At 42.9% G+C, this 21,772-nt stretch overlaps 2 protein-coding genes across 2 annotated transcripts in view; both read left to right on the forward strand.

The window, feature by feature from the left end:
- The window catches only part of CEP112 (centrosomal protein 112), a 346,080-nt gene extending 327,744 nt beyond the window's left edge, over nt 1–18,336 (forward strand). The window contains exons 27-29 of the mRNA XM_074319364.1: nt 1,597–1,661; nt 2,492–2,574; nt 18,293–18,336. Of these exons, the coding sequence (XP_074175465.1) occupies nt 1,597–1,661; nt 2,492–2,495 (69 nt within the window). The 3' untranslated portion in view covers nt 2,496–2,574; nt 18,293–18,336. The remainder of the gene's footprint in view (nt 1–1,596; nt 1,662–2,491; nt 2,575–18,292) is intronic.
- AXIN2 (axin 2) overlaps nt 2,506–21,772 on the forward strand; it is a 78,453-nt gene continuing 59,186 nt past the window's right edge. Inside the window, exon 1 of the mRNA XM_074320628.1 lies at nt 2,506–2,574. The gene's annotated coding sequence lies outside the window, so the exon portion shown is untranslated. The remainder of the gene's footprint in view (nt 2,575–21,772) is intronic.

Consider the following 21,772-nt stretch of genomic DNA (forward strand, 5'->3'; position numbering starts at 1 on the left):
AAGAGAGTGCTGCCAGCTGCGTTAGGGCCTCAGAATTGGCAGCTGCACGGAGGAGTCACAGGCCATATAGTGAGCAAATTTAGTTTGAAAGCACAGGTGCCTGTGTTTTTTGAAAATTGTTGGAATTCCAGTTGCAAAGCACGGTGGGGGAAGGGAAGTTGAATCAGTGTAATCCTTACATCTGTCAAAATTATCAATTGTCCCTTTGAGCAATTGGATAAGACTAAGACCACCATGGTGATATTACAAATAAGCAAAACCGTGGGGACCACTTGGATACGTACCCATTTAGAAAGACTCTGCTTTCCTCCCTTGCAAGCACATTTTCTATTCTGCCAGCTGTACTCTCTTGCATAACTATGTTTCAGAATCAACCGTTGCCATGGTTTCAGTTCAGACCAAAGAGGCAAGAGTAAACAATTCTGAAATGATCAAATACCACTGACTCTTGATTATATCAAGCGATGGTATATGTTATCCCAAAACCATTTCTATTTGGTTGTATAAGGTGCTTTTGAATTTATACCTGATATAGATATATTTAATAGTAATAGAAATTTATGCTTCAAAATAATCAAACCACGTTGCAAAGGTCTGCTTTAAGAGAATATGCTAAGCCACCTAGTTTCCTCCACCTCACAGCCTCAAGAGTGGGGGTCATGGGGTGGTACCTGCTATGAGCTCTGCACTAGGCAATTTCTATTAGTCATTTCATGTCATCCTCATAACCTTGGGAAGTAACTGCCATTAACCCCATTTCGCAGATGAGGCAACAAGAGCTTAAGTAACTTGTCTAGAGCCACAAAGGCCAAGCCAGGAATTGAACCCAGCTTGGCCTAACTCCAGACAAACTCAGGCTTTTTCCACTACAAAATATTGTCTCTCCAACCTCAGGGAATCCCCAGGAAGAACTGAGGTTTGCAGAGGCAATAATTTTCTTTCCATTCACTCATTGATTCATTAAGCAGCTAGTGGAGACCAGCTCAATGCCCAGCCCTGTAAAAGAAATTGGGGATTCAGAGATGAGTGAACATCATCCTGCCCCCAAGGAGCTCTCAGGTTTGGGGGAGAGATATGAAAACAATCACAAGGCCATGTGAGAAGTGCTGAGGATGCAGTCAGTGCAGGAGTACAGAGGAGGGCGCTGTGACTGCCTAGGCTGGGAGCTGTGAGCAGCTGGGGAGGAGTCCAAGAACTCAATAGATGAGGTGACATTTGAACCGAATAGTGGACGATAAATAGGAGATTGCCAACCATTCCAAAAAGAGAAACGACCTGTGCCAAAAGGCAAAAGAGTATGAAACACAAGGTGGTGATGCTGCAAAGGTGTGAGGAAAGGTGAACCCGCAAAGCGAGGCTGGGGCCAGATCACAATGGCTCAGCAGTAAGGAGTTTGCGCTTGATTCTGTGCTCCCTGATGGGTTTTCAATAGGGATGCTGTGTGACCGCATGTAAAAATCAGCATCGACATTCAACAAATCCTCTGAGTTTTATCTAGGGAACCGTCTGAATTTAAATAAAGTCCTACCATACTATTTGCACATTATTACCACCGAAGCCACTGTCACCTCTTCTCATACACAGTGTCTTTTCTAGGTTAATTTTCTGCAAAAGAGAGCGTCCATCCTTCAAGAAGAGCTGACCACTTACCAAGGCAGAAGGTACTGCCCTGGATCAGTATGTCTTCTGCTTAGTTTGTGTTGTTTTACACCTGTGAGGCTCCTGGCTGACGTAAAGTCTTTATTAAAATTCTTAAATACAATATCAGTTTTTTGTAGAGGCTTATTTTTAGTAAATAGCCTGTCTTTGAGAAGTCACCCGCCCCTCTTTTAATCACAGTGCTTAGTCAGTATGATCAGAATGAGATGAGAGAATCCACAGGCGCCTGGCAAGTCCAGGCCTCACCTGCACAGTCACGACAAGATATTGTCTTGAAGCCCAATTGCAGGATTAAGGAGACAGTGTCTTCCTTTTAAGATAGTGAAATGATGCAATTCTTAATATGGTAGCCCACATCTTCAAAGTCCTGAATCCCTTGGAGGTTTGGAACTGTTACAGATGTTCTACAGACCCAAATAGATAAATGGCTCAGGGATGTCACAACACTTGCTGTGACTTCAATGCCCCGTGTGTACTTCTCAGGGGTGCACGGGATCGGTTTTGTCAAAGGTTCCCAGAGACACTGCAGACGTAGATTATGTTTGCCTGCTCTAATTCACTCCAGCTTCCTTTCAGTGCAGTGAAAGACCGGACCACTTATTTGGCATTAAATTAAAAGTAAAGACCCTGTGAATCATGCACTTTTCAAAAGAGTCTGTTGTTTCATTAGATAAGATTTGATCCCTTGTAGGCATAAATGGTGAAATTTTGATATCAAATATTCTTTTCTAACCTCTATCCAACTCCTCTTGAATTAAAACATATTTTATAATTGACATTCCCATTAAACCTAGAGAAAGTCAAAGTCATAACTGAGATTTTTTATTTTCAGGTAACTGCATGAGGACTTTCCCAAGTAACACAGGACAGGGTGATGGAGTCAGCTATCGGAGCACGGTGGACTTCTTCCAGCAGGTTTGAAGATTTAGATAAAGTAAACTGTGAGATCAATGGCATTTTTTGATACTTAAATGTAATTAAGGTCATAAAAACATTCATCACTCATACACTAATGGGGTGGTTTTATTTGTGTCTGCCTAAGTTATTTTTTTAACATTCCTTTATTTCAGATTTCCATAATTTGGAAATAGTTTTTATTTGCATCTGAGTGTGTACTAAGAATTCCTTATATTAGGAAATGATTTCTTGCAATATTCCTGGGTAATGCTTTTGTATAGAATTTTACCAGTTGCTCAAAATTTTACCACATGATCAAAATCACATTTGTAGTATCATATCAGATTTTTTAACATGTTTACATTGTTTTCGTGTTCATATTCATATTTTATTAAAGTGTTATTTTGTACTTGTCAATTTTCTACTTTTGTTGCAAGTCATTTGCTAACGTAAATATGACATATGCATGGTATTTTTCCCTAAAAAGGGCGGACAATCTCAAGTTATACTACGGGGAAAATTACCTATGTCATGTCAAAGATCAAATTCATAACTAGTGCATTTATTTAGAGTAAAAATCACTGGGTCATCTGATATCAGTCCACGTACTTGTCTTGTTGGTATCTAATCTGATCCTGGGACTCCAGAGGCAGAATAGTATAAGAATTATATGTAGCAGCTATGGTTTTATTGTTACTTTCTTGATCTCTCTTTTTATGATTGCTTGTTTTAATTATAATATCATGAAGGTTTCAGTCACTGTCCGGATGCCAATGAACAGTTAAATGCTGATTGGTTAACCCTGATTTGTCAACGAAATTTTGAATTGCAGTCAATGGATGCTCAGTGTTCCTTTGCCTACACTGTGGTGCGTGCCGGGGGCCCTTTTAGACACTCTTTAAAAATCTGGACCGTGGGCGGGGCTGTCATCTTCTGGTTTACTGTAAAAGGACGGGGCCAAACATTTATTTACACTTCTTCAAAATTCTTTTCTCTTTCCCACGCCCAACTCTGCTATTTGCTGCCCAAGGATTAATTCCCCGTTTCTGTACTGTAACTGAGACAAGGAGATGATAAGGAAGTAACAGGTTTTACAGCCACTTCCACGGCCGCGGCCAGGGTGAGCCTACGCACTGCCCTGCCTTGCGTCTGGCCGTCAGTCAGAGGCCTTGCGCCCCACACTCAGTCATCTCTGCCCAGTCACCACCCTGCCGGGAAGGCTCACCCTAACCCCTCCTCCAGGAATATAAGTCCCTGTCCTTTGAAAGATCAGGTTTGTCTTGCATGTACAATAAATTATAGCCCCGGCTTAAAGACTATTCAGGAAAAAGCAAGATTGTAGCAGATGCTGTTAAAACCACCTAACAGATGAGGACAGTTGGGACTCAGACGATGATTTAGTGCTCGGAAGGGAAAGATTAAGGCTACATGATTAATTTTAAGTACTTCTCTACAGACCGTGAAAAACAGGTTGAAGCTCAACAGATTTCATTAGAGTGAGGTTATTAGCTGCTTGAAGTGAAAATACTTTGTGAATTGTATTGTGTGCTGGAATTGGAACGCCCACTCAAGAATATTTGTTTTCCATGAGTAAATATCAGTAGGTGTTTTGGAAAGTTGCCTGCTATTCTTTCTTTTCCTTATTTCAAGGGTTATGAAATTACAAACACTGGTGAACCTTTGACATTACCCAGGTCCTGTTTCCCTTCAGAAGCGTGTCATATACGTCTGGGAGTAAATGGACTGAAACTTTAGGTCAATTTGATTGTATGTGATAGGACTACGTGGCTGACACTAATGTTTTTGTGAATGTTCTCTCTGATAAAGGAAGAGAAAGAAAAATTGCTCTTGGTATGTTTTAAATTCCTTACTGAATTGCGCACTGAGTATATAAATGGCTACTGAGAGAAAAGGCAAGTGCTCAGGAGATAAATTATAAACATTGTGCCTTATTATAAAATCATCTAAGATTTCATCTTTCTTTTATCTGGAGGAAGATCAATTGTTCATCACAAGTGCCTAATTTAGTTACATTTCAAGTCATTACTAGTGGCTGCAGCACCTGAGTCATCCACCTGTGCTTTTACATTTCAGCACGTAGTTGTCAACAGGTAATGGTTGAGAAAGCATTAGGAGCAAGCTGAGCAGAAGGAAAGCTGTGGGATCACATTGTTCTTGGTGTGCGTTACTACCCAGCCATGGGGTCGGGAAGGAGAAGGGTTCACGTGAAAGTTAGCTGTCAGGCATCTGCATATGTCATGGCTTGGTCTGAGTCCACCATTTCTGCGTCACCAAACAGTGAGCCATTTCAGGGGTCTGACCCCTGATTTTGCAACCTCCCCACTCAACAATCAACTCCTCAGAGGGCAGCCATCCAGGGTACAGTGGAGACACAAGAAGGACTAAGAGAGACGGAACCGGGAATGGATGGACTTGCTTCATAGTTTGTACAAAAGAATTGACCGTGTGTGGGGGCAGAGCCCCAGAAAGTAGTTTCCAGGCTCTCGGCCTCACATAGACAGGTGCTGGCTCAGGTAGTAAATGGCCATCAACTGTGATGGGATGGCCATCAGCTGTGGCTCGTTGGCCATCAGCTGTAACCAGTGAGCCATTGGCCACTAATATAACTGCTGTGGCTGCGCTAGAAGAGAGAGAGGAGAAGGAGAGGAGAGTGGAGGAGAGTGAAAGAGAGTCGTCGGTGGGTTGCAGACAAAAGGGACAGCAGGTCGCACGTCCAGTGAACCCAGCCTCCAGTGAGACCGTAGTGGTATGACTCCCCTACCTATGGCTCCGTGGGTGTTCCTTTTTGGCCTCACCATATCCTGCGTTCTTGTATGGGGAGCGGGAGCAGAGACCCCGCAGGCCTCCCTGCACGACAGATGGCGCAGCGAGCAGGGTCTCCCGCACGACACCGTGACTCAAAGGAAATAGCTCAGATTCAAGCATATTCTGTAATGTCACGTATTAACACTGATTTCCTCAGAAACTGGACTATGCACAGAGTAGGGGTGGGCAACCTCATTAAAGGAATCGCAGCGAAAGTGCAGGACGAAGAGACTGGGAGTTTGAATTAACAATTAACATCCCCTATTGAAGTACATCACCATCCACAGAAGGCAATGGTGTTTTAGCTTTCTTTCTAAGAGAAAAGGGAAAGGAAAGGTAAAACATCAAAAAAGGTGGGAGAAAACTTTCAGAACACAAGGTCATTTTAATTCCTGGTTTCCTTAAAAGAACTCTCTTTTCTCAGCTTTCATATTTTGTTCAGAAAGGTCGTTTCTTTTAAGCCTTGTCATTAAAGACAGTTTGTTCTTTAAAGTGAATTATCAAAGGGTATAGAAATTGCAAGTTACTGAAACTAAAATGCATGATCAATTTTAAGTCTGCTAACTGAAGCTTACTTAAAATTGGATGTGCTTTTGTCCTGGCAGCCCCTTTGATAAAACCAGAAAAAGATACATGGTTGGTCAATTCAAAGCAGGAAAAGAAGATAATTAGATAAAACTTTTTTTTTTTCAACTATTGAAGTGTCCTTGGGTATGGAGACTTGATTAGGACGCTGTGGCATAGGCTATGATGGATTTGAAAAGCACACATTTATATCCCAATTCTTGACCTGTATTGACATTCGTCACTGTATTGATTGTCTTAAGAACTGAATCAAACTTCAGGTCATCTTATTTACCTCTCACATGGCAGAAGAGAAGTGGCATTTGTAACATAAGACTGAAGGAATTTTAAAATCTGAATCATTCACCGATGAGTTCGCTTGAAAATTCATTCTTTCAGGCACTTCGGCTTTAAGCAAAGATTTCCATCAAGCAAATGTTTTAAAACCAAAGGCCCAAGATGTTGCTGAAGGTGCTCCTGTTTCTAAAACTGAGCTAGTCTAGACGTCAGGCTAACAAATACTCTTCTATTCTCTTTGGTAGTCTACCAATTAAGAGAGGCCTCATGTAAAACAGCTAGTTGAACACATGGAGCAGAGAGAGGGCTACATAGTGAGAAGCCTGATATATTTCATTAGCTAAAAACGTGGTGACAGGAATGAAACCGTTTCGTCCATCTTCCTTGACTTCAGCTGGGAAGGAAAATTGGTTCCTAAGTGGAATCTAGCAATCAGCTTCGCTGCCTTAGACAATTCTCTTCACCTCCCTTTTTCTCTTCTCATTTTTCTATGTATATAACATAATCTATAACATAAAGGGGTACAATTAATCTATAATATAAAGGGGTACAACTACACCAATATTTCCCTAACTCTGCCACTTCAATCCTCTGACTCAGTGGTTCTCAAACTAGTATTCCATCAGTCCTGTTCTGTATGACTCATCTTGAAGTATTCAGATGTCCCATTTAGGAAATGTGGCGTGCCATATCCCCGTCTTGAAGATGTACACTTGTACCACTCCCTCACTCATTCAGTCATGTAAGAAATAGTTACTGATTGCCTACTATGTACTAGACAGCACATTAACCATCTGCATATTTAGTGGCTTAAAAACAATAATTTATCATCTTTCAGTGCTGAGGGTGGACCAGGCTCAGCGAGGCTGTTCTCAGTTGGGTTCCAAGCAGCGGCAGTCAGATGTTGGCTGGGGCGACAGTCACAGGCCACTTGACGGCTCAAACCCAGGGTGGGCTCACTCAGAGCACCGCCAAGGAGCCCTCAAAGGCAAGGCCAGCAAGGGACCAGACATGAAAGTCACCAGTACGTCAGGCCTGGGCTCAGCAATGGCACAGTGTCACTTCTGCTGGACTCTGTCAGAGACAGAGTCCCCCAGAACCGCAACGTCACAATCTGTGGCCATCTCTAATCTGCCACACCATGCAGTAAAGAAATCTACCTAACTTTCTTTAGCCTGGAATCTCTCCTTAAACAATTTAATCCATGGAATAGTTTTTCTGTGGTCCCCATATTTTATCGCACAGAGTTCTGTGAAATAACTGATTCGAAAAGCCCCAATCTAGGTGATTGCTAGAACGTTTCTTCCGTCTGCAAAATCCTGCTAATCTATGTTGTATTTCTACAATCACAGTTAAATGACAGATTTCGAAACACTGCTTGGGAAGCCCCGAGTTAGAAATTTCAATAAGGCCATGCCTTCCTCTGTGATTCCTTCGAAAGATGGTAGCAACCACAGTTGCATGTTTCTTTCAGCTCTTCTCTGTGTGGGGCTTGGTATGCATTGTTTATCGTAATTATCTTAGCAAGTGTATTATTATAAAGGTCCACCAAAACCCATACCCTGTGCTTAGCATGATTTTTTTCTTCTTTTGTGGAAATATCGGGCACATGGAAGGATGTGAACTTGATGAGCCTGTGAGGGAAAATTTCCTGAACCACAGAACACTTAAAAACTACTCAACTAAGTAGAGCGTAATCACCCAGATAAACAAACGAATCAGCCTCCTAATTGCCCCGTTAGCTTTCTCACGGCTGCTGAGGTATCTCTGTTTATGCCACTTAGCTCAGCTCCTGTACCTCACTGTTCTCAACTTGAACCTGGGTGGGGGGTGTCAATGTGTAGAGGAAGCCTTGGCCGCCATTCCACCCATTAACTCTCTCATTCTCACTGAATGCTGCACATCGCTGGACGGTGGCCCCAACCTGGTGATCAGTGTGTGTTTTATAAACATCAAAACAGTTGGTTTGGCAGGAGTTCAGCTCTGTTCAGCAAGAAGCGCCTGACAGTGGAAGGGTGAAAGAAAAGTAGCAAAGACACCATTTCCTTAGGAAGAAGAAATCATTTCCTTACGGGGGCGGTAGAGTCCTGAGACTACTACACGTTTTGCAGACAGAGCTTGACATAGACTGAGATTTCTCCAAAGTGCGTTTGCATTTCCCGGTCTTGCTTCACACGAGCTCACTGAAGCCGTCGTTTACCTGACATCCACCCCCACGTTTCTCTTCAAGTTTAGTGTCAACTCGGTTCCTGTCCGCTCTCCCTTGAACACTTTTGTTTTTCTCCCAGCTCCTGCAGTGTCACAATCCTGTGTGAAATCCTCTTCCGAACTGATGATTTGGCCCATGACATAGCACTGTGTTTGTAATAAAAATATTTATCCAAGCCGGGTGCAGAAGCTCCTGGAGAAGCCTGGGCGCGTTGCCTCCGCGCGTCTCCACCTGCGCGTCTCCACCTGCGCCTTCGCAGAGTTAAGGATCTGCCGGCAGTTTTCTGCCTTGAGTGATAATTCTGACCGTGTCGGGGAACCTCTCACTGACTGTGTTCCCACTTGTGTTAGCTGATTTTCTTCAGTAGTTTTATGGAAGCATTTGGGCATGTGAATTTGGAAGCTGCTGGAATACAAATTGGGTGGGTTAAGAGAATTTTTTTTTTCTTTTAAAATCCTTTCCACAGTCTTTTTTGGAGTGTGTGTGTCGAATTTTTTTTTAATAGGCTAATTAAGATAGCCAACCTGAAGATCCACCGTTGGCCACCACTGTTAGGTACTTTGCACAAAACCTTGTAATGCTCACTCTCCGCCTTTTTATTGGTAGAGGAGAAAGATTAATTGGCCCCATGCCCATCTCACATTGTAATTATTGTTCTCTCTCTGTGACATCACTTCTAACATATGAGGAGCATTTTCACTCCAAGCACACGGTAAATTGAACTCAGCTCTTCAAAATTTGAATAAATTTGCTCCAAAATTAAATATCCTGCAGACCTTTGCTGGGTGCCTCATCTGAGCCTGTGACTGAGAGACCTGCTCCTTGCCTGTGATGAGCTTGTCATCCATGAGGGAAAATACGGCATACCTAGAAAAGAAAAGAAAAATACTGATACAAGACAGACCATGATCTTTGTATCGCAAAAATGCCAACTATTATGGGTATTCCAAGGAAGCTGTAACATTTTGAAAATCAGTTCTCACAGCAGGAGGTGACATTTAAACTGGACGTTGGAATAAGAGTAGGTAGAAACGTGGGAAGGACATTCCAGATGGCATCCTAGCCAGTAAAGTCGTCAGGTTATCTAGATCACCACATGCTGGGAGAAGTGTGACATGAGAGAAGATTTAAAAGGTGTGTTGGAGTCAGATTATAGAAGTCAAAGGGAGCTATGTTTACTGACCGCCTGCAGCAGTGGGCAAGGCCTCCACACGTGGTGAAGGCTTTGGCGTCCAAGGGATCGGAATTGGGCCAGTTGCTTACCTTCTCTGAGTCTCTGTTTCCTCATCTTAGAAAATGGAAGAGTAGCACCAGATTAGAAAGATTAAATGAGATAATGCATCAAACAAGTCTAACATGCAATAAACATTCACCACATGGAGGGTATTCTTATTTTCTGACAATCCTGAATAATTTCATGAAATGAGCGTTCTTTGTATTTGAGGAAACTGAAACAAAGAGAAGTTTGGAAATTTGCCCAAGGCCACAATGCTAATATATGGTGAAAGCAGAAATTGGAACTCATGTCTCTCTAACTCACTCCTTTTTGCACCTTTTACTATATTGCGTCGCCTCCATGGATGAGGAGAGGTTTGGACTTTATTTTATAAGCAATAGGGAGCAAGTAAAGAGTTCTGAGCATGGCAGTGGCACCATCAGAAATTGCTCTGGGCATTTGCCTACCAACACCATGAGGCAGGCTAGTTTGGAGGAGACGAGGCTGGAGGCAGAGAAACAGATGGGAAATGTGTGCGGGAGTCCTATAGATTGAACCAAATCCCCAGTGAGAGAAGCATCTCTCTGTGAATGGAAAGTAGGCCAAAGATTCAGTAGCTACCGCAGCACCTGAATGAATGAGACGACTGTGGAAGAGAAAGAAACAAATGTGGGGCCAAGGTTTCTAGCCTAAAAAGATGCAGGGTGCAGATTTGCGTAGGGGAGAGTGGAAGGATGATGAGTTTGGCTTTAGACATACACCGAGCTTCATCAGGTAACTGGAAACCTGGGTCAGGGCCCAGAAATTTGACAGTCAGGCACATCGGGTGAGAATTGTTGCTGAGACAGCTGAGGGTTTCACCAAAAAGGGCAAAGGTTTGGGGGAAACAGAAAAGGAAAGGAAGAAGGATACGAGGGAACCGTGAGGGAATGCACCGTCTGGAAAGCTGAAGAACAGCTTACAAAAGAGAAGTCGGTGTAAGGAGAGGGCGGGTTACAGGGTGAGACACAGTGCTTCTAGGATGACTAAGAACATCCATTGAACTTGCCCTTGAGGAAGAAGTCAGCGGGTGCAGTGGATTAGCACAGAGGATCTAAATTCTTTGAGGGTCCAAACTGAAGGGCATGGCGGCTCACAGACATCTATGGTCCTGAGATAAGTGGTGAAGAGCAGGTTTCCTCCTCCAATTCTAGATATCAGTTTGCAATTGGCAGTGGTTCCAGATTTCTCAGAGTAACATTTACCATTATCTGAAAGGACTCTTTGGGCCAAAGGAGTTTTATTTCAGGCAAGTTTCACTCTAATACTATCTAAATAATTCCGTTTTCGTACTACAGATTTTATGCTATCATTTCTACTTGGTCATCATGGTTTTGTCCGTGATTATGTCCCTAAGGGTGGTTGAATTTTACATAATGCCTTCTGACCAAAGAGAAAAGAAAGTATAATTTGACTGTGTCTTCAGGCACCTCATTAAATATTTTGTTGTGTAAGTATAGTTCACCATACTTTAAGGCTTGTATTGATAAATTCAATTTCTCACACTGGCTAACTTGGCCCTTAGGTTAGCCACTTAGACTCGGTATGCCTTAAGTTCATCATCCAGATCAATGCACAAGAAATAATGACTATAGGATCGTCAAATGAGTGACATGTTTAAGCTACGAGTATAGACGTTGCAATGTAGAAATCTCTTCGGCCATCTTGAAAGGAGGAAATGCCACCTGCAGCTGCTATAGACAACCCTTCACAGTTAACAGCTTGTCTTGGTACCCAGCCCTGCTTTATGGTCTTCTCTCAACCTGGTTAAGGCCAATACTAACCACCAAAACACATATTTACTATGGCCTAACCTAGTTGGGTATACCATCTACCCATGCAAAAGCGAGGTTGTTAGTGATTCATCTGACTCCATGTGCAGCTTAGGAAAAAATAGATCGTTTTTGCAACATTTCATTTTTTAAAAATCATCAAGTGTCAAAATAGTTTCATGCTTCACTATATCTAAGAAAAGTAAATGTGATGTGTAGATTCTTGAATCAACAAAAGGATCAAGGAAGGCCCTAGTTTTAGAAATGAAGCATTTAATCAAAAGGAAGATAACTTATTTGATTGTGAGCACTATTTCAAAGGACACAAAAATATTTGAAGCACGTATGGAACCAAGGCCTCAGTTATAAGCAAATGTGAGGCTCCTTTATAAAATCCAAAAAAAATTGATGGCCTAGTAGAAGCCTCATCAGGTACAATGAGTCCTCATATCTCCGTTTGGGCAAAAGAACCACTTCTCTCCTAAGCACCTCAGCACAGGAAGACATTTTCAGCAGCACCAAAGCAGTGTTTCATCACTTCTGGAAAGGAACTTGTGGGTTTGATGGCAAAGTACATGAGAAAGCTTTACGAACCTATTCAGAAGCATCAAAGAATCCTACAGAAACGTTAATGAAAGGGAGCAATGGGATCTCCTCTCCTCCAGCAGTTACCACTCAGTGGATTTCTAGAGCATTCATACACATTGTATCCACAGTAACTATTTTCTAGAGATGACCCTAAGTTTGACTACAGCTCCAAGGCCCTTGGAGCAGTGAACAATGTTGATGCAAAGATGCCAATGCCATTTTCTATTTATGCCACTGGACTCGTGTTAAGAAAACTCAAGTCTAGAACCCAAATTTTTGGTTTCAAAGTCCATATTGTGCTCCCTGTTGCTTATCCTCCCCCACCTCCCCACTATGTATTAGACACGTGAATTCAACTTTGTGATTATATGAGCCAAGATTTTTTGTTACGATGGTCATGCTTGGGCCCATGTCTATTTACTAGTTTCTTTAGTATTTTATGTGTCTCATGAGCTAAAAAGTCTAAAACATCTAGCCTCAGTGGCCCTGGGAACATTCCTGTTTGGAAATGTTCAGTAAGGTATCAAAGCTTAATTTCATAAACCATCTGATAGAGGAGAACAGCACTTGCCAGAGGTCCCAAAGTGTGGCATGTGCAAGAGTCTGCTCTTGGCGAGGGTGTGAGACGTGGAGTGGAATTGCAAGAGAGGAGTCCTGGCATCACTTCCAGATGCTCTCTGGGCCCTAATTTCCTTTCGCTTCTCTAGAGAGATGCTCTTCTGGGCAGTGGGAAAACAGTCTGTAAGGAAGCTCTGCCTTCCATTGTCAGCGATTGCTAGACTTCATAAGGAAAGCCTTTACCTTTGGGATTCCATTTTTTCCCTTTGTGATCCATTTCTTTCCTATTGTTTGCAACATTAGAGTGACCCTCCAAGGCAGGCTTTCCCTTCCCCTTGGAGCTCGTGGCTCCTCCTTCCTGCAGGTCTTCGAGCAGCAGCGTCACGGAAGCAGTAGGGAGAATAAAAGATTGCATTGTGCAAGCCCTTGATTGATATCTCACAGCTCCTTTGTAACTCCAAGATCCTATGACAAAATCCTAGGATGCAGATAAGTAACTAGACTTGGGCAATAGGAGGGAAAAGTGTGAAGCAATCAGACAAATCCTTGATACCCAGCCAGATAACCTCACAATGGGACATTATTAAAACTGGAGGCCTTCAAAACAACTCAAACACATAAGGATTTGGCTTTGCGATTGCTGATGTCTCTGATTTTCCATTTGGAGGTGATAGAAACACAGCTGAGGGACGTGAATGAAATATTGCTGGTTCTGAGATGTCACTCAAAAAGGAAAGAAGTAGAGTCTCCTGTTTTCCAAGTTTCAGTCTCCCTGTCATTGAAGACAGATTCAAAATGTTACATCTCATGTTGTGCTTGAAATAAAATGCTCCAAGATAGCATAATGTGCAAATCATACCTCAGGGGCCAGCAGCTTCTGGACTGTTCACAAGCCATCAGGAGGCAGGGTTACTTCAGAATAAGCCTGGAGCCCCGTCTCTTCTGTAGTTTGCACATGGGTTGAAAATAGGGGGTCCAAACATTTCCTTGAACCCCACCTTAGTCACTGGCTATGTTTACTCTGGAACATAAAACATGCCAGCTTTGAACTAAAAACGTTCACATGCGGATCAGTTCTAATTGGAAATAATCTATTTTCTGAGGGCAAGCCACTTTCACGGATGTTTCTCCCTCAATCCTCACAACCAGGCTGTGAGTTAGATAAACATGTCATCAGCCCTTCTTTACAGATGAAGAAATGAGGCTGAGACGTTATTTCTCAAGGAGAAGAGCAGTCTTGTGATGGAACAGGGAGTCGAACCCAGGTCTGTCTGATGAAAACCTGTCCACTAACCCGGTGAGAGTGGACAGCGGTCCTCACCCTGCACATTAGAATTACCTGAGAAGATTTTAAGACACACCCAGGCTTGTTGTCCACCCCAGACCAATTAAATAAAAAGCTCAGGGCTGGGGTTGGGACTGGGGCCTGCAAACGTTTTAAGAACTCCTAAATTATTCTAATGTGCAGCCGGCAGTAGGGCGAGAACCACTGCGAAAGGACCTCTCGGTCCCAGACTTGAGATTTACAAGAATCCCCTGTGAAGAATGGAGAAGGCACTCTGAAGGCAGGAGGGATCCCACCCTAAATGTGCCCAAACTGGCCGCTAGATGAAGGCTGGTTTGGTGCTTTGAAGCATTTTCTGTTGGATGGACATGGACCCACCACACCATGGAATGAGGTTTCCTGTGAGTTGTGGAAGAGCCTGCTTCTGCCCTACTTGTATTGGCCATTTGGCTGCCCGCAGGTGAGGAATGAGTGGGGGGAGCCTTCAGGAGGCCTCCAAAATGTTTGGCCTAAGCAACCCAAAGCAGGTAGTTGCCCTAAAAGGAGATGGGAAAACTGTAGGTGGTGCAGGTTGAAGGGACAATCAGGAGCTCAGTTCTGATCATGAACATTCTGCAATGTGTGTTCAGCTTTTACTCACACCCATCATGTTTGTGAAGGGCCCAAGTACAGCACAAGAGGAACTCAGTAAGTGCTGCTGTTCTTACTCATTATTACCACTGCTGCTGCTACTCCACAGTGATTAGAACTTTAGAAAAGGTCAGACAGATTCCAATGATTCCCCTCATCATTCTTGCCATGGTGATTGGCTATTTCTCCTCATGAATATGCATCAAAGAGAGGGCAGTGGGCTCCCTTCCCAGAGGATCTCGAGCTAAGGGTAAGCAGCCACTGACCACCTGGAAGTTTCCTTATGTCAGAACCTTGTATGAGAGGGAAGCAGACTCCGGCCAAGGTCATCCTGCAGCTTCAGTCCAGGGCCCCAAACAGAAATGTCAGCAAGGACCCCTTTGCTCTCTGAACCAAAACACATGCCTGTCCTTCACAGAGCGGGAGCTTATGACCACAGACAGGGATCTGGGTCATATGGCTGGGCCTTCATGCATTTGAAGATGAGGAAACTGGGACCAAATTACAGGAAGGGATTTACTCAGTATCACATAGCCAGTTAGTGGTGGACCTAAGATTAGATGTCAAGTTTTTAATGCCGTCTATCCTACCACACAGCTGTTTTCAAATGGGGCTGAATCATTTGCCACAGGTTTCTGTGTTTCTTAGTGAAATGTTTTTTGTTGTTGTTGCTTTAAGAGCATGTTAGCAGCTCTTTGAGAGCAGGAATTCAGTTCAGGTCAACATTTTGCTGACTTCTGATATTGTGGAAGGTGCTTTCTTAGCCCTGGTGCCTCAGAAATATAGACGATGTGGTCACTGTCGTGAAGGACCTCCAGTGTTCACCTGCGTAGCCTGCCACTACGGGAGCTTAGGAAAATGTCAAACAGGAGTAGAGCCAGCCATCTCCTTAGATGCCATTTTCCTGGCCACCACTACCTCCCAGTACACACACACACACACACACACACACACACACACACACACAGAGATACATACCCCAGATGTTCCAGGGTATAGAATAACCTTCACACTGCATGTTTTCTTATTCTTTTGGACAAAGGAGAAAGTTGTATCAAAGATTAGGGGATAAAAACCACAAAGATTGCGTCACATTCTTATTCCAGTAATAGCAGGGCAGCTTGTATTGAACTAACTCTCTGGAAGATAACAATGATAAACTCTTGACAAAATCATTTAAAAAAAAAAAAAACTATTTGGAGGCACTGGAGAGTGGCCAAAAGTAGGCATACACTGGAGGGTATTCAACCTTTGATAGAAGGGAACTGTGTACTGAGAGCCACATTTATGTAGTTTTTACCCCTGAGGGCAATCTCCAGTCTGCATGACATGGGGAGACTAGAACTCAAGCAAAAGCCACAGACTTATTGCTTTGAGGTATCAGAAGACATAATAGAGGCTGCCAACGAGGATAAAAACTGAGGGTGAAATCTAGGAAAAGACGTAGCTATAGATGGGGAGCCTCAAAATCTGCATGTGAACTTACCTCAAATTCTTGGCTGACTCCTGAATTGTCAATGTGTAGGGAGACCCTAGGGAGCTGCAGGAAGCAATAGCGGGAAGGATGAAAGAGCACAGCAAATGTGTCAGCACCACTACCACAGGAGAAAGCGAGGTTAGAGTTTGGGTCCCATCAAGTTCGCTGTCTACTTGAAAAGAAAAAATTCACTACAGTCTTCAAAGGAAGATAAAAATCCAGTCACTGTAGATTTAAATCACAATGACTAGTATATAATAAAAATTACTGAACATGAAACAGAAAATCTCAATCAAAAGAAAAAGCAATCAAAAGAAACTGACCCCAATATGACTCAGACATGAAAATTAGCGGACAAGGAACTTTAAGGTAACTTTTATAAATATGTCCAAGGATTTAAAGGAAAAGATGATCATAATAAATTTTAAAATGGAGAATTGAGATGAGAAATAGAATTTTGTTTTATTTTTTATTTTTTTACTTTTTTAAAGTTAGAAATTTTATTTTAGAAGAGAATCACCAGCAGAGGAGTTGCCTGGGGCAGCGTCTAGAGTAGAGAGCTGCGAGAAATAGAATTTTAGAAACAATCGCATTCTAGAACTGGAAAGTATATGTGAAATGAAAATTTTACTAGATAGACTTGACAGCAGATTGGAGATAATGAAGAAAGGTCAGTAAACTTAAAAATAGATCAGTAGAAAGCATCTAATTGGAAGAAAAAAGAACCTATATTGCAAAAAATAAACAAAGCCTTTGTGATTTCTGGAGTAATAACATGTGGTCTAACGTGTGTAATTAAAATCTCAGAAGCACAGGAGAGAGAATAAGGAAGAAAAAATATTTGAAGAAGTAATGGCTGAAAATTTACTAAATTTTGTGAAAACCATCAACTCACAGATCAAAGAAGCTCAGCAAATCCTACGCAGAATAAATACTATAAAGAAAACTGTACTTAGGTACATCCTAGCCTGTTGAAAGCCAGATGTACAGAGAAAATCTTGAAAGCTCAAGAGAAAAAAAGACAGTATGACCAGAGAACTATGTTAAAAATGAATGCTTCTCATCAGAAACACAGGGGTCAGAAGACAATGGATCATCTATAAACTGCTGAAAAGATGTCAGCGTCCTTTCAGATTGTTTCAGAAACAATCTTTTAACCCCTTACTTCCCTCTCTGCCTAATTGCTTCTGTGGCCTGGCTTGGAGAACACTGAGTGTGTGTGTGTGTGTGTGTGTGTGTGTGTGTGTGTGCAGTTCTATGCAATTTTATCACATGTCTATTTTTCATTTGGGGTTTTTTCCTAATATTTATTAGCATCAGACATGGTTTTGTGCTAAAGAATTTATAGTTGTTAAGAAGAGCAAGAAAACATGTAAAAAAGGTGAAAATATACACTTAGGAAATGTTTTATTTTATTTATCTTTTTTATTGAGTATAATTTACATGCAGTAGGAGCACAAATTTTAAGAGTACAGCATGACTAAGATTACATATGTGAACACTTATGTAATCATCACCCAGCTTCAGATGCTAAATATTTCCATCACCCCAGAAGGTTCTCTCGGGCCCCTCCCCAGTCAGTGCCCACAACCAGAGGTAACCACTAGCCTGACTTCTGTTACCAGAGTTAATTTTGCTTGTTGTCATACTTCATATAAATGGAATCATGTAGTATGTTCTCTGGTGCCTGGTTTCTTTTATGCAACAAAACATCTGTGAGTTTTAGCTGCATTATTGATTGTATTTGTGGTTAGTTTCTCTTTGTTGCTGTGTTGTATTCCAATGTATAACTATCCTGCAATTTATTTATCCATTAACTTATTGATGGATATTTGAGTTGTTTCCAGTTTGGGGTTATTAGGAACAAAACTGCTGTGAATATTATTGCACATGTCTTTTGGTGAACATATGCAACGTTTCCTCTAGATCTGTATCAGGAGTAGACTTATTGGGACATAGGACAGACATATATTTGGCTTTCGTAGATATTGCTAAACAATCTGACAAAATAGTTGAACCAATTTACACTCCTATCGACATGTATGAGAGTTCCCATTGCTTGACATGCTTGCCAACACGTGATATGGTCAGTCCTTTTAATTTAAGTCATTCTGGTGCATATGTAGCATTAGCTCATTGTGGTTTTACTTTCCATTTCCCTGATGAGTAATGATGTCGTGCGCGTTGTATCATCCCCACACCCAGCACAGACTGGGACATATAGTCGGTACTCAGTGTTCGTTGCATTAAATTGAGTCAGCTCACTTCCCTGCAGCTCATGAACCTCCAACCTACCTCAGCATTGCAGAGAAACAACGGAACAGACTTTTTCAGAAATTCTGAATGGGAAATTGGAGAGAACTACAACTGTCCCCTACCTTATGGCTCTGCCTTCGAATAAGGACAGTAGCTCTACATCTTTTTCCAAGGAACCTGTCCTAGCATGCTTCACAACTTCCCTGTACAGTGAGATCACTCTGGACTATCCCTCTGAATTGGCTGCGAGAAGGAAAGCGGCTGTCCAACTTTATCACATCAAGATGGTGGCACAACTAAGGTGAGAACTCAGGTTCTGAATCTAAACCTCCATGGCTGATCTCCTAAGATACAGAGCCCAAGACAAGGAGCACGTGATGCCTCCAAGAAACCATCCGCTCTGGTGCTGTTGTGTTCAGGCCCGTGGCCTGTTGCCAGGGGGCAGATCCGTGGAAGGCAGCTGCCTCTGCCGTGGGCCCTGGATTGGAACAAGTGCTTTTCATCCCCACCTAGATATTAATCACTTTGCAAACTGCCAGCCTGCTGCCAGCTGCATTCCTTGATGGCCCATGTTTTAACAAGGCCTGAGCACTCTGGCATGCTGGAATAGAAAGAGCGGATTCACCAGACAGGATTACAGAAGGGGCTTTTCTTTGCTGCAGTAGGCCTGGGAGTTTGTGTGCATTTCTGCTTCAACACAGCATCTCCAAGGAGGCTTTCACTTTCTAAGAAGGATGCTACCCACTGAGCTATTCAGAGTAAGTAAATGAGAAAATGGGTTAATAAAATACATGCTAGAGAAAAAGAAAATAAGATTAGGAGGCTGATGTTTGGGCTGAGAGTGCGTTTCTGGGCTCCGGGAAAAATAGAACAAGATGAATTTTTTTTTTTTTCGGCCCAAAGGACGTCATGCCCAGAACACTACCACTAATCCAATTTTCCTGTTCTAACAAGTATTTTATCAGCACCTTTTTAAAAGTGCAATTCTCATACTGACTAGCCACTGGTTCCACTTTATATAGATATATTTCCAATTTATTTGGCAGAACTTGACTCTATACAATGCTTATTTGCCCTGACACAAAGTAGTGGGGTATGTTTCATACCATTTTTCTCCCATAACCCCAGTTGGGGGCGGTTCTCACTTTTAATGGCCTAAGAACCTATGAGTTCATTAAGAGTCATTTAGGTAGTTTGGACATTAAAACCCGGCAGCCAGTGCTGAGTGCCTGGCCCTTCCCAGTCTGATTAGAGTTAACCTTGTTTGGTGACCAGGCAAGAATAACTTTTCTCCTTAACCAGAGAAGGGGGAAGGGAGGATCCCGGGAAGCTAAGAACTGACAGGTTTCATCGGTTAAGACTCTTTCTCAAACTTTCAAGCTGAAAGGTGTTTGAAGAGTTTCAAGCATGTTTTTGCAAGACATTAAAAAAGAAGAAGAAAGGTTAAATATAAAAATTGAAGTCTGGCAGGTAGTATTCCCTGTACTCAATGCATTGCTTGTGGTATTTTGAAAAAAGAAAAGAATTTTACTTTGAAAATGTCATACTCCAAAGAAGTTTTTGTAAGTTATTTCTAGGGGAGTTGACTCCTATTTAGTTGAATGGGTGATTTGACTATTCCTTTAAAGATATTTCAAACCATTCCAAACAATGTCTTTGTTTTTTTTTGTTTTGTTTTTTAACAACAGAAGATGTACCATACACAACACCCCAGTAAAACAGGGTAGGAGGGAAGACATTTCCATTTCAATGGAGAAATAATAATTACAAAAATGTTAAGATGCTATGGCTCATGCCTTATAATTGTCTCAAAAGATATGGAGACATATGCCATTCAGCTGGCCCCAGAAAAGACCCCAGATGTGAGCATGCAATCGGGTGACTATTGAGACTTCAGGAAAGAGTTGCCACTGTGCCATCAACACAACTGTTCTAGAAAAAGAACTCTGCCTCTCTTTATTCTTCCACCTCAGATGTCCCAGTGTCCTCCTTCCCTTCCGAAGGAGCTCGGAGAAGAGTGGATGGACTGTCATGGCTCTGCCTTGTTTCCCTTTGCATCAGGGGAACAGCCATGGCCTCAAGGACTCATGTTGCGGCAGTTCTAATAAGGAGCCTGCCAGGATGGATGGCACCAGCAATGGCGAGGCACTCTGATGGGAGCGAGCAGGTTTTTGATAGGAAAGAACACCATGTGTGTGTGAAAGGAGATGACGTGGCAGGACATGATTATGACAGACAGGGAGAAAATTTATTACCACTCGTTAGCAACACTGCGTTTATACAGAGTGATGGCGGTGACCTTCTTTTTCATGTGGATCGTGATACTTAGAGTATTTTTGCTGAAAGAGACTATGGAGGTGATCTAGTCCAACTCCCTCACTTTCCTGAAGAAGAAACGAAGAGACAGAGAATCTAATGGCTTGGCGACGGCCACATGGCTAGCCAGGGGCAAGAAGGACTAAACCCCTCCCATGGCCCTGACACAAGGTGGGTACTAGAATGGATGTGTCACCTGGAGTACCCCCTTCCCTCTGCTCTAAGGAGGCATCAGTCTTAGCACTGTGCCCAGCACACAGTAGGTGCTCAATGGATGTGAGTGGAAACAAGTGGACCTCCCCTCCCCTATCCACTCCTCCCAAAAACACAGGCCACGGCAAGTGCGTGAAACGAATGGGTTCCAGCAAATATCAGTAAGAAGGGAATCCTGTTTTCCCATTGACTTCTATGGCAAGACCACAGTCACTGCCTCCAGGGGACCCTCTCCGATTCGTGTGGTCTACTAGCGCACACATCGAGGCCATGGGTTTCATCCCCTCTTGGCCCATCCGTTTTCCTTGGGCCGCATTAGCAAGTATGCCCCAGTCATTTCTCGTGTTCGTGACGGGTCATGGAGCCCAGACACGGCAGCTAGGGCAGATGGAGGCAGGTTCATCAGAACTGCTGGTGAGCAGAGCCAGGCTGTAGGGTCAGATTCCTCTAGGAAGGAAGGTTCCGTGGAATGTGCTTCGTCCCCGGGTGTGGCCTATGGCCAGCCATTTGAACTTGGTAGCATTTTCACTCTTCCTAAGAATGTTTCTTTTACCTTCATCTTCTCTTCTGTTGCTTCTAGGGCCAAGGACCACCCCCCCTCCCCCCCAACTCGGAACTTCCTCCCCTTCCCAGTCCTTTGAGCAAATTGCTGGCAGTGTCTAATAGAATCGGGTTGCATTTCCATGCTTTACCAGTAGGTGCCCCTGTTTAACTCATGATGGACTTCAACTTGTACCTGCCGGCTGTCACTTCCGCTCACTAGAACACGAATATTCACAATCCTGTAAGGTGATGCTTTTGTAAAACAAAAGTTACTGTAGTTCTCCTCGCACCTTCAACAGCAAGACAGCAACCACGACCACGTGCTACTGCCCACCACAGCCGGCAGCGTGCGCGGACCTAAAGTCGCAAAGGGAGACGCAGATCCTAGGCTCAAGGAGCTCTGGCCTTGGGGCTCAATGGAATCCAT

Source organism: Rhinolophus sinicus, linkage group LG15 (assembly GCF_036562045.2).
Source record: "Rhinolophus sinicus isolate RSC01 linkage group LG15, ASM3656204v1, whole genome shotgun sequence".
NCBI lineage: Eukaryota > Metazoa > Chordata > Mammalia > Chiroptera > Rhinolophidae > Rhinolophus > Rhinolophus sinicus.